We start from the raw sequence: 13,089 nt of genomic DNA, 5'->3' as shown, positions 1-13,089 counted from the left end.
AAACTTTCCTTTTCTGGAACTTCCTATTTAAGGAAAATTTCATTTTCTAGAACTTTCTATTTTATTTTTGCAACGGCACTCTCCATAAATAACAAAGATCTAACTCCCTTAACACTTAACCATATTTAGAAACTTCATATTTTTAGAAATTTTCCATTTCCAGAATTGCATAATACCTTAATCCATTCCACATTAAGATTCAATAAGAACTAATCATCTTATTAAATCCTCTCCAACAACATTGTTAGTAAATCCGCAATACGGTCATCTCGGACTGAGTAAAACCTGTTGCCACACTCACAGCACTGTTTGGACCTCCAGCAACACCAGTAAGCACACCGGCCACACCCTCAGGTCCCCACCTGACCAGCATAAACCTGAACCTCCCGGTCAACACACATAAACTCCTCCCCCGTGATTGAACCCCCATCAACCCCGAGATCCGTATCTGGTCTCAACCGAAAACTGGAAATTGAACCCCCATCAATCTCCTAAATCCACATCCGGTTACAATAGGAAATCTGAGATTGAACCCCCATCAATCTCCTTAATCCACATCCAGTTACAATGCTTATCCCCACGTTATTGACCCTTTTCCCCCAACTCATCCGCTCTTAGGTCGCAATCTTCAAGCCATACCGATCTCAGTCTCAGACCCTCCGTCTTTGAGCAGTACCGTCTCACCCTCAGGTCTCACCCTCGAGATCTTGGTACCAGGAGAACCCCCATCTCCTCTACCACCCTCAGGACTGCAGTCCTTCGAGTTATGGGTATCTAGGGAACCCCCTGTCCCCTCAGGAGAACCCCCATCTTCTCATGAGTTGTTCAGGATCCCCCGTCCATATAGCAAACGGTCATAACGTCTATAAGCATTTCTCCAACCGGGACCAGCCCCCGTGATCCACGTAGAACATCTCAATGTCCTACCAACACCATAATCTCTCCCAGAATATCACCACTGTCATGGCCACCCCCAGGGCTCACTCTAAACATCTCAAACACTTTGGATGTCCCCCCGCACCCTTTCCAAAAATGGAGAATTTCTACCTCCCGAAACACTTTCCATTTTTAGAAACTTTCCAATTTTTGAAGTCCCGCGCAAATTCCTTCCACATGACACACAAGTCAAAAATCCAAACGAACTCCATTTGCAATACATCCACTTTCACAAGTCACCGCTAACGGTATTTCCCGATACTGGCGTGATCCACCACTTTCCAACAACTTGTCATTAGCCAACTGCACCTCCCGTACAAAAGCTAAAAACAATACACAACTAACAACACATAAAACAACTTACCGTGGAATCTCATTGAAGGCTCGAAGATGATGATACTAGGACTCCATACCACAACAAATTGACTAAATACTCATAATCAATTTCATCACACATCATCATGCATCAAGCAATAGGAAGATAATTCAACCAATTAAATTCCTAAGCCGCTCTAAACCATCCACTTAACCATCTTAGAACCGTAAGGGCTCTGATACCAAACTGAAACAACTCGACCTGTTTTTTTTAATAATAATATAATTAAATACCCCATAATACTTAATTACAACCCAAACAATAAACCAACAACAAATCAACATGCACAGCGGAAGACAAACCAAACCAACTCCAATTTAATATAAATACAATATCAATCCTAACCAATTAAATCCATCATCCTAACATGCTTCTAACAAGGTTTCCACAACAAATAACACATAACCAAGACCCACAACACATAACCGAGACCCTAGATCATTCTCTTCCTTATCGCCATGATTCCACGCTACACATTCATTACCTGAACCACAAACACAATGAGATGCGTGAGTATTATCAAAAATACCCAGTGAAGCGATCCTCCCATCTACGAGCTATACACACAAGCAAATCAAGAATACGAACACAAATAAAACATAACAAACCAGCCATTAAACAGAACATCCGATAACATATTCACCATTAAGGACGTGAGGCCCATTAAGTAAGGTGGGCCAATGGACTTAGATTGGACATGGGGTCCACTAAGAGGTGGTGATCGGGGTGTTACACTTCTACAGCAAATGATGGGATGTGTTTACTCATCGTAACAAGGATCACCACAAGAAACACCAAAGACATGTTAAGTTTTCCCATTTTATGTGTTTTTAAACTTTTAAATTGATTTTTCTTTTTTGGTGAAGGAAAAAAAGCTTTTAGTTTGTGTTTTATTCTCCGATTGAATATCCTTACTCTATTTATAGGTATGAATGATAGTCTTAAAACATGACATTTACTTAGATACAATTACTTCTTTAATTATATTTATTAAGCTTTAATTTAGCTATTTGGTTATAAACTTATATATCAAATAATCAAAAGCGTTGATTTGTAAATATTTAACTAGATTCGGACCTGCACATACGTGCGGGATTAATTTCAAAAATTAAGGTTATTATCAGTTTGCAATATATTACGTATGCGCGGGGTAATGTTTATAAACATATTTTTAACGAATATTAGTAAAATTTATAATCCAGACTCGTATCAGTATAGTATTTGATATAGTTTTGTTTCTTTAGACGAAAAGAATGATCATATATGTTTTTTTAGACGAAAAGTCTAAATAACTACAATTAAAAAAAAGTTAGACAAAAATATAATGTTTATATCAGGACAGAAAAAAATCCGTCATGTTCCATATATATCATGTTTATTCTATTTCATAAAAGTAATTTTAATAATACTTTACCCATTCGAGATTGTATATTTTAGTCCAATAGATAAAGAAATAGGTAGAAGATTTAGATGAGATATTCGTACTTCATGTACTTTTTGTTTGAATATTTAAATTTTACAAATTAGTGGACATTATACAAATTTTCTTTATTTTTCTCAAAATTATCTATCAAATTGAATAAAATCTGTAATAATAATTAAAATTCCTAATCTCATGACCTAAATTGTGACAAACCCACATTGATAGTCTTACCTCGTAATGGTTGTGCTATTTTTTTTTTTTTTGTATTGACCAAAATGCTTTTTTGTATTTTTTTCCCAAAAAGTGGACATGTAATAGTAGAGAAAATGCTTCTTTTAATAATATAAATTTATCTATTTGAGATTGTATATTTTTGTCCAATAGATAAGAAAATATTTTTCTTCCAAAGAAAAATGATATGGGAATATGTAAGAGATTCAAAACACACACTTGCTAAATGGTGCAAAAGTGAAGAATTATATTTTTAGCTAAACAAACAATTACGATCATATTTAAGAGTATCATATTTGATATGTCACAAAAAAAAACAGAGTAAAGGAGAAATCGTTTTTCTTCTTCATTGTTACGGTCTCTAGAAACCGCTTCCATTCTCCAGAGTCTTGTCGTTGGTATTTGGTGTCACTTGTATGATTTAATTTCCAACCATTATCTTAATAAACAACAATTTCAAACCCAAAAGAATGTCAGTAAAAGTATGCAGTTATTGAAACCTCTCCTCTTACAATAACAAAACTTGCGTTTACCTATTAAACCATCATTCCGTTGGTTTAATTTTCATTGACACGGTTGATGTGAACACCTCTACTGTTCAACACCAAAGAGGAAACAAATTCTTGATTTAAAAAAGAAAGATAATGGTTTACATAAAGATTGATGGTAATTAAGAAGAGAGAATTGAGTAATTGACTTACTCTTTTCTGATGCGAGTCCATCACTCGACTGTTCTTCAAGATCTCAGATATTGTTACCAAAGTTATGATTGCTATATACAGAAAATTATATCATACATATTACGGGACCTACATATTTATACATAAAAGAGAGAAATCGATTTAAAGACATATCATATGACATGATTAAGTTATAATAAGGAGTGTTTTACCAAAAGATTGAGCAATCAATCCTAATCTCTAATGATGCCAAAAAAAAAAATAGAAAACAGTCTGATGATTCAAGAAAGTACCCATATTTGATATATTAAACATTTTTTTGTTCATCTGTATGTTTAGAGGACTTACCATAGACACTAATTAAGTTACATGACCCATACATGATAAGTATATAAAATTAACAAACAATTATAATTTTTAATAGAACAAAATAGAAAAGTTTGTTCCATGAACTCTACAAAAGGAAAAAAACGATGATGATGGATGAGTTATAAACTAAACACAAAGAACAAAAAGTCAAAAACTAATTAAAATCACAAGAATAATGAAAAAAATAAAAATTCTTTTGTTGGTTCATAAGATACTGCATAAGTGTAACCTTCAGAAGCTATACTCAGTTGTCTTATTCACTTCAAAATTCATTTTTGTTCTCTGTAAACAAACAACATAAAAACATATAACGTTAGTAAGTTATAAGAAAGATAGAATTGATTATATAATTTATCATATATAGAGACTTACATTTTATCATCAAGAACAATTTAGAGAGGATTCTCCTAACTGTGTAGTGTATTGTTTCTACATATGGAGTATCTTTATTGTAACGCGTGAAAACGTATTGAAATGTTTGACGACTTTACTGCTGGTTGCTGGTGCTTCATTTTTTATATTAAATCTCTATTGTGAGATAATTTTGGTTCTGGAGATATATGTGATAGTTCTTGGTGAATTAAGAGTGATATAGATCACTAATTCACACGATTTATATATTTATAGGATAGGTTCGTCGGTTTCAGAATATTCTTTGAGATTCATTCACCTAATTTTCTATATATTCAAATGAAACTATATATTTTCTGAATAAAATTCTTTAACAAAAGATTTTGTAAGTTCCTAAATTTACGATGATTTGAATAGAACTACTTTGGAGAGTATATAAATTTTAGATATTAACGTATTCGTAATTAATAAATTTAGCAAAATAGGAATCTCATAAAGTTATTCGAAGTATATATGGATTATTATACAATCTTGATATGCATATTAGGTAATATTCTTTAAATTTTGGAATTTTGACTTTGTGATTAATATATCAATGGTTTTATATATGATTAAATTTTTAAAATCACAGTTTATGATATGAAAGATTTAGGGAATTACATATCATTATAGTTGTTATTATTGTGGTAAGTACTAAATATGCGGAAAATATAATTAATTATTGTTTTTTTTAATTTAAAGATTATGGTAGATTCATAGAATAAAATTGTATCCATATATGGTTACCTTTACAAAATCACATTATATTGGTGCCGATTAGGAGATTCTCTTGTCATTGTTAATAGTGTAGATGGTAGTTCCTATTTTTGTGTTCAGTAGAAATTAATTTTGTTTTCCTTAAATTATTTTTTCAGTTTTATGTTATCCCTATACGCAAACCTCAATTATCGGATAATACACTTAAATATCAGTTTGTTTGGCTCCGATTTTTTTTTGCTAAACTTATCACATCTAATATCTGTTTGGATATACAATTTATATATCCTTATTCTGTTTTCAGTGGCATTTCATGTAATAATCTCTTAATTTATGTCTACTTATTAAAAATGCTTCCCTTTAAATAGTATAGATTTACCTTTAAAAAACATTAAAAAGACATACTTTTAAAATAATTTTCTACAGTAAATTATATTTTAATTTATATAACCGATTATATGATCTGAAATGCTACCCAAGTTATTGAACATACTGTTTTGCAATTTAGTAGGCACAAGAGAGTTTTAATTCTCCGAAAGAGAAAGTTTTCTCTACCATTATTGGCTTTGAATTTGTGTTTCTCTTATGGATTTTTTGGTTCATTTTGCTAGTCTTAAGAGTTTTTAATTTAGTTGTGTTTATGTAGACTAACAAAATGTATATACTACACAATATAGAGTGTGAAAAAAAATGTGCAATCACAGTTATGTCTAATTTTAAGGGTATAGGACTTTTATCTCACAACTTCATCTATATTAAGATTTGTATAATAATTTTATTGAGATCTTTGAATATTTAGCAATTTCTCTTCACATATAGTTATTTCTCCGTTTCTAAGCAAGACTGTCTATTTATATTTATCCATGACTAGTAATTATAGTGTTTTTTTTTTCTTGTAGTTATTTTTTTTTGACATGTCTAGTTACATATAATTTTTGTTCTCCTCAATTCTAACAAGAAGAATAAAGTTCTAAGGATTTTGAGGGAGTTATATACTTTTATATGTAATCATATATATATGAAACTGATATAATTTGAAATTTTACCCATATATTATAGAATCTTAAGCTTAGATAAAAAGAACAACTCTTCTTTTATTACTGTTTAGAAACTCTCTCAAAACTAAACACAAAGCTCATACCTTTGATCACAGCTCGATCAAGGTATTTATAGTCATAACTCGACTAATCTAACCCTACATGTAATTGGAAAACTTCTCTTTTCCTAATACTTCTTGACTTTGATATTTTCCTTTTGCCTATCATATCCTTAACTGACTTATCAAGCTTCTCATCTCACTGAACTTAATCCTTGCCAAAGCCTTTGTCAAGATATCAGCCTTCTGTTCCGTTCCTGGTACATGCTCCGCTTCACTAGCTCTCTCTCGATACATTCTCGTATGAAATGATAGCGTTTATGGATGTGCTTGCTCTTACCGTGAAAAACTGGATTCTTGGTGAGTGCTATCGCCAGATTATTATCAATCTTGATGGTGATTTGCTCAGTCTTCCTTCCCGTGATCTCACTTAGCAAATCTTGAAGCCAAATAACTTGTTTATCTGCCTCCGTCGCAGCCATAAGTTCTGCTTCGCATGGTGACAGAGCAACTGTAGTGACCCTCACTAAGGGCCAAAATCCCAAAATAAAAGTTCGAGAAAATGGCACGGAAAAGACTTAGGAAGGAAGAGGAAGTAGAATAAAGAAGAATGACTGAAGGAAGTCTGAGGAAAAATTCGCGAGTCGGAGGATGGCCGAGCCAAGACCGAAGTGACCGAATGTGCGATTGAGACCTTGAGACCGATTGGAAGTTAACGGTTTATGTGGAAAATGGCATACGCGGAAGAGACGGTTAAGTACCGAGAGAAGACCAAGACGTCCGAGAGATGTCCGAGTGATGTCCAAGAGAAGACCGAGATGTCCGAGAGATGTCCAGGTGGTCCGAGGAGTACGGTCCGAGACGTCCGATAGATGTCTGAGAGCAGACCGATACGTCCGAGTGTAGTCCGAGAGCCGACCGAGGCGTCCGGAAGAAGTCCGAGAAAGGACCAAGAGATGTCCGAGAAGATCGTGAGACGTCCGGAAGGGATCAAGAGAACTGTCCGAGAAGACCGAGAGAACTATCTGAGTATTGCCGAGAGGACCGATAGTGTCCGAGCGATGACCGAGAGGAGTGTCCAAGCGAGACCATGAAATGCCGAGAAACGCCGAATATGTCGGACGATGTTGCCCAATTAGCTTGCATGCAGAGAGAATTTTGTGTTGCAAGGAAAATGTTGCTTGGAGATTGGGGAGTGTCATGCACGCGCCGCATGCAACATAAAAATTGCCATTTGTCAAACCGCACTAAGGAAAGAAGAAGGGGAGGTCGAGCTTATAAATAGGGGGCTTGAGACTTCATTTGCTCATTTACTCTCATTCCTCTCAAAACTCTCAAACACATAAAGTTTTTATTTCTCTCAAAACCAAGAGAGAAACGAGAGGGAGACCGTAGCGACACGCTGCTTGCGTCGAGAGAGAGACGATAGCAAGACGATGATTGCGTCGAAGTGAGCCGAGAAGGAGACACTGTTTGTGTCAAGAGCGAGCCGAGAAGAGACGGTGGTTACGGACGAAAGCGGATGAGAGCAGGATGCTGTTTGACGCGAAGAAGAAGATTGTCTGATCCATGGTGCAGTTAAGTCCGGTCATCATCGGTTGCGTAAGGGTGAGTTCTGCGGTAATGCATATAGGGGCTTCATTGATCTTTTGATCTTTGCAAGTTTCCCTTTTGCTTGTTGCATGTAGACTAGATTCATGTTAGAATCAGTTTAATTTGATGCATGCGAAATATGGTAGGATTCATGCTAGATTCATGTTTAAATGCACATAGAATTTGAGCTAGGAATCACCATGCGAGATGAATTTGGATGCATTTTAAGTAAATCGGATTGCTTAAAATTTGGTTAAGGGGATTGTATGCATGTTGAAACTTAGTGGATTTTACTAGCAATATTTCTTGCTTAAAATCGATTGCATGCATGATTAAAATGGTGAAGTTTATTTGCAATTTTATTGCATAAAATTGGATGAGGTTAGCTTGCATGCTTAATTTGTTTGATTGATAGGAGGAAAGAGTCTAGAGTATTCAAGTGTCCCTTGTTTTATTCTAGTCATCTTTGCGAGTCGTGTAAGAGTTAAGAGTCTAAAGTGTCCAAGTAGTCGTTGTTCCCTTTAGTCGTCTTTCTTCGTAAGTAGCGAGTCTAGATCGTCCGAGTCGAGTCGGGTTGATCTAACCTCTCTCGCTTGTTTGTTGTTTATTGCTTCTGCTATTGTTTCTGTTGTGTTTCTTTGATTACTTGCTTTCTAGTTTGCCTTGCTTGTTTTCTTTGCTTGCTGGGGTAGTCGGGATGGGGAAAGTAGAATCCTGTTTAGGAAAAAGGGGTGCCCAGGCTCACTGTGTAATCTTAGATTACTCATGATATTATTTTGTCTTGCAGGGAGCCTAAGTGAGTCTAGAGCTGGAGCAAACATTAGAGTACCAGATAGGGTTTTCTGTGTTTTTTGTAAAACCCTATATTTTCCTAAATGATTACTGTAAAATTTTCCGACTATCTATGTATATTGCTTTGATGACTTATTTGCAATGTAATAAATTATTAAAGTAATATATTCGGTTTTCGGGGAAAACATGGCAAGTTGCGAATGGTACTCGGCCCTGTCCGGGTCAACACAACGCACTAGGCCGCAAGGGTTGCCAAGCCTAAGTAGTTTTGGTTGCGGGTGGAATTGTGCTAGGGAGGACCGGCTGGGAAGTCTGCAGCTTCCGTCCCTCAACTGGACCACCTCGGTGCAGTTCCCATAGTGGCGTCCCGTGGCTGTCCATTGGCCTGCGTGGTCATAGGACGGTTCGGGGGCGTTACAGCAACCGTACTCTGTTTCTGCGACCACCACGTAATTGGTGTAGTTCCGAGACAAAAAATGTGGCCCGTGGTGCTTCTCCAATCATCTGGATCAATGTTGTGACTGTTGTCACTATATCCAATGATACTCTTTGATCCTCCTCGATTGTATTTCAAGCCGTATGCCACTGTTCCCTTTAGATATCGTAGTATGTGCTTCATCATTACTCCATGTGACTTCTGCGGGCTCTGCATATACCTGCTAGCAACTCCAACAACAAATGCCAAATCCGGTCTTGTGTGTAGCAAGTATCTTAAGCATCCAACATTCCTTCTGTAGCGTGTAGGATCTATCTCTTCCTCATCTTCAGCTTTTGAAACTTTAAGTCCAAATTCCATTGGTACTTTGGTTGGATTACACGATTCTAAACCTGCTTCTCTTAGTATCTTTTTTGCATAACCTTCTTGTTTAATTTTGATTCCATCTTCTCCTTGATGAACTTCGATGCCGAGATAATAAGTATGCTTTCCGAGATCAGACATCTCAAATTTTGTTGACATTCCGGCCTTGAAATCATTTATGACCTTGAGAGTGTTTCTTGTCACAAACAAGTCATCTACATAGATAACAACTATAAGAAGAGTCTCTCCCTCTTCACGACGATATACTACACTTTCTTTAGTACACTTTTGGAACTTCATTCCCTTTATTATTTGATCTAGTTTTGTGTTCCAACCTCGAGGATCTTGTTTTAGGCCATACAAATTTTTTGAAAGTTTGTATACCTTGTGTTCCCTCCTCTTACTTTGAATCCTTCTGGTTGCTCGACATAGACATCTTACTTTAACTCTTCGTGTAAAAAGGCTGTCTTCACGTCCAAGTGATGAATCTCCCATCCGTGTGAGGCTGCATGTCCAATCAGCAGTCTTATGGTTTCTAATCGAGCAACTGGTGCAAATACTTCATCAAAATCTATGCCAGATTCTTGTACGTATCCCTTAGCCACAAGTCTCGCCTTGTACTTGTTGATAGTACCATCTGCATTTTTCTTGATTTTGAAAACCCATTTGAGACCTATAACTTTCATGCCACTTGGTTTATCGATTAAGAACCATGTCTTGTTCTTGTTAATTGAATCGATTTCTTCTTTGCACACTTGATTCCATTCTGATGAGCCCTATGTTTCTTCGTAACAACTTGGTTCATCATTCATTGACAACAGAAGCCTCTCGCATTCTACTGAAGCTTGAAGCACGTAATCAGCAAGATAACATGGTTGATTTACTTGTCTACCCGATCTTCTTAGCTGAGGTTGTACTTCTTGATGATTTTCATTGTTCTCATTACCTCCGTTAAGAGAATCTTCATCATCATCGTTTTGTTCTTCTTGTTCTTCATTAAGATGTTCTCAATCACCTCTGTTTTCGTCATGATCATGAGTTTGATCATTGTTGATTATTGCAGGTCCTTCCCCTGCATCTATCACTTCTCCCCATCTCATGTAGAACATTCCTGGATCCCTACTTGGTCCTTCTTGTGTCTTATTCCAGCTCCAACTTGATTTCTCATCAAATACCACACCGCGACTCACAACTATCTTCTTCGTTATCGGATTGTAAAGTCTGTATGCCTTGGATCTTGGCTCAATCCCCAAGTGAACTAGTGGTTTTGATCTATCGTCGAGCTTCTTAAGATTTGTTGCCTCAACCTTAGCGAATGCTACACACCCAAAAACTCTTACGTGTGATAGACTCGGTTTTCTCTCCTTTAGACATTTGTAAGGAGTCATCTTCTCAAGGGCTCTCGTTGGTATTCTGTTGATCAAATAAGTAGAGTGGCGTACTGCTTCTCCTCACAAATAGTTTGGTACCTTCGTAGCCTTGAGAATACTTCTGGGCATCTCCATCAATGTCCTGTTTCTTCTCTCCACAACAGCGTTTTGTTGTTGTGTGTATGGTGTCGTGAGCTGTCTTTTGATACCACTTGTATCACAAAAATCATGAAATTCTTTTGAAGTGAATTCACCTCCTCTGTCAGTTCTAAGAGTCATGATTGCTTTCCATAGATCCTTCTCCATTAAATTTTTGAACACCTTGAATCTCTCATATGCATTACTCTTTTCTTTTAGCAAGATTGTACACATGTATCTTGAGAAATCGTCTATGATGACGAAAATATACCTGTTCTGAGCGATGGTTGGTGGTGTTATTGGACCACATAGATCAACGTGTAGGAGCTCTAGAGGTCTTGAAGCTCTGAACATTGATGATTTAGGAAAAGATTGCCTTGCTTGCTTTCCAACTAAGCATGATTCACACAATCTTTTTTCTTCTCTGAATTCTGGTAATCCTTGGACCATCTCTTGCTGGGACATCATCTTGACTGTTTTAAAACTTATATGTCCCAACCTCGCATGCCACTTCCAGCTCTCGTCTTCTATGCTTGCGTGTAAGCATATCGGTTTGCCAATTTTCAAGTTTATTCTATACAATCTATTGGCTGAGCGTATGACCTTCACCAAAAGCCTCTCGCTTGGATCATGAAGTGTAAAGTAATCTTGTCTTAAGCTCAGGATCATGAAGTGTAAAGTTTATTCTTACATCACATCCTGCTTTTGTGGCTTGTCCTAAGCTCAGGATGTTGCTCTTCAGCTCATGGATGTAGTAGATGTCAGCGACAAGTATTTGTTCCTCTGTTTTGCTCTGAAATAGAATCGATCCTTTGCCTCCTATTTCAACACATGAACCATCACCGAACTTAACCTTTACTTTGATGTTCTCATTAAGCTCTGAGAAATATTTTTTGATACCGGTCATGTGATTACTCGCACAGTTGTCAAGGTACCAGACTCCTTCTTCCTTTGCTCTGGTTTCATAATTCTTTGGTATAAATTTTTCTTCATTTAAGAACACAACTTCATGCAGATAAAGTGATGTATCGGCTTCTTTCGTCTCCACTTTATTTGCTTCTTGTGTGTGTTGTGGTCTTTCAGGGCATGCAGATGCATAATGGTCAGGTTTGTCACACCGATAACAAATCACTTTAGATTTATCCTTCTTTTCTTTTGTTTGATTTTGATCTGCTTGTTTTGTCCGATCTTGTGTGGTACCTCTACCTCTGCCACGTCCTCTTCCTCTGCCTCCTCTTCCACGTCCTCTTCCTCTGGTTCCCGTGAAATTTTGTTCGAAATTTGCGTATAGCAGCTTGCCTTGAGTTTCTCCGTGATTCTCCTCATTGACAATCCGTTCCTCATAGGTCTTAAGTCTTCCGATAATGTCTTCAAATCCTGTGGCATTTAAGTCAAGTACTTGTTCAAGATAGGCTATTATCTGGATGTACTTGCTTCTTGGTAAACTATTGAGAAACTTCTTCACAAGTTTCGATTCTTCAATTATTTCTCCAAGAGTACTCGCTTTTGATGCTAGCTCCGATAACCTTCCAGCTAAGCTATCTATGGTGTCTGTGTCTCTCATCTTGATTCTTTCAAACTAGGACATTAGGGTTTGAAGTCTAGCTTCTTTAACACGTTCTGCTCCCAGGTGACGTGTTTTAATTGCTTCCCACATCGATTTTGCTGAACCTGGCTTGCCAACTTGCAAGATTAACGCCTCCAGAATCGATTGGAACAACAACCGTATTGCGATATCATTCTTGTCAGGATCAGTTGAACCATGATCAATTGTTTCCCAGACCTTATGAATTCACAGCATATGATGTATCCTCATAGACCAAACCGTGTAGTTTGATGGGTTGAGCGTGGGACATTGGATCGACGAAGGAATTATTTCCTTGCGTGTGTTGACGTTCGTGATGGCGGTGGAGTCTTCTGCCATAGCTCGGCGATTTCTTCTCCTTCACCGTCAAAGCTTTCTCTTGGTTTTCAACCTAAAGCTCTGATACCAAATATAGAATCTTAAGCTTAGATTAAAAGAACAACTCTTCTTTTATTAATGTTTAGAAACTCTCTCAAAACTAAACACAAAGCTCATACCTTTGATCATAGCTCGATCAAGATATTTATAGTCATAACTCGACTAATCTAACCCTACATGTAATTGGAAAACTTCTCTTTTCCTAATACTTCTTGA

The 13,089-nt window shown here is 36.7% G+C and overlaps 1 protein-coding gene across 1 annotated transcript; it reads right to left on the bottom strand.

Annotated features, from left to right (window-relative positions):
• Positions 1 to 11,538: 11,538 nt before the first annotated feature.
• Positions 11,539 to 12,474, bottom strand: LOC147918876 (uncharacterized). Its single transcript, XM_087503753.1, has one exon. It carries the CDS (start codon positions 12,472 to 12,474, stop codon positions 11,539 to 11,541), a length of 936 nt encoding a protein of 311 aa, XP_087359879.1.
• Between the last annotated feature and the right edge of the window lie 615 nt (positions 12,475 to 13,089).

This window comes from Camelina sativa, chromosome 20 (genome assembly GCF_030686135.1).
Source record: "Camelina sativa cultivar CO46 ecotype springtype chromosome 20, ASM3068613v1".
Taxonomy (NCBI): domain Eukaryota; kingdom Viridiplantae; phylum Streptophyta; class Magnoliopsida; order Brassicales; family Brassicaceae; genus Camelina; species Camelina sativa.
The sequence above is the reverse complement of the archived record's forward strand: the minus strand, read 5'-3'. Positions and strand labels throughout refer to the sequence as shown.

What these genes read in the sequence shown, in the direction of transcription:
- LOC147918876 (XM_087503753.1), bottom strand. Translation starts at nt 12,474, where the DNA reads ATGAGAGACACAGACACCATAGATAGCTTAGCTGGAAGGTTATCGGAG.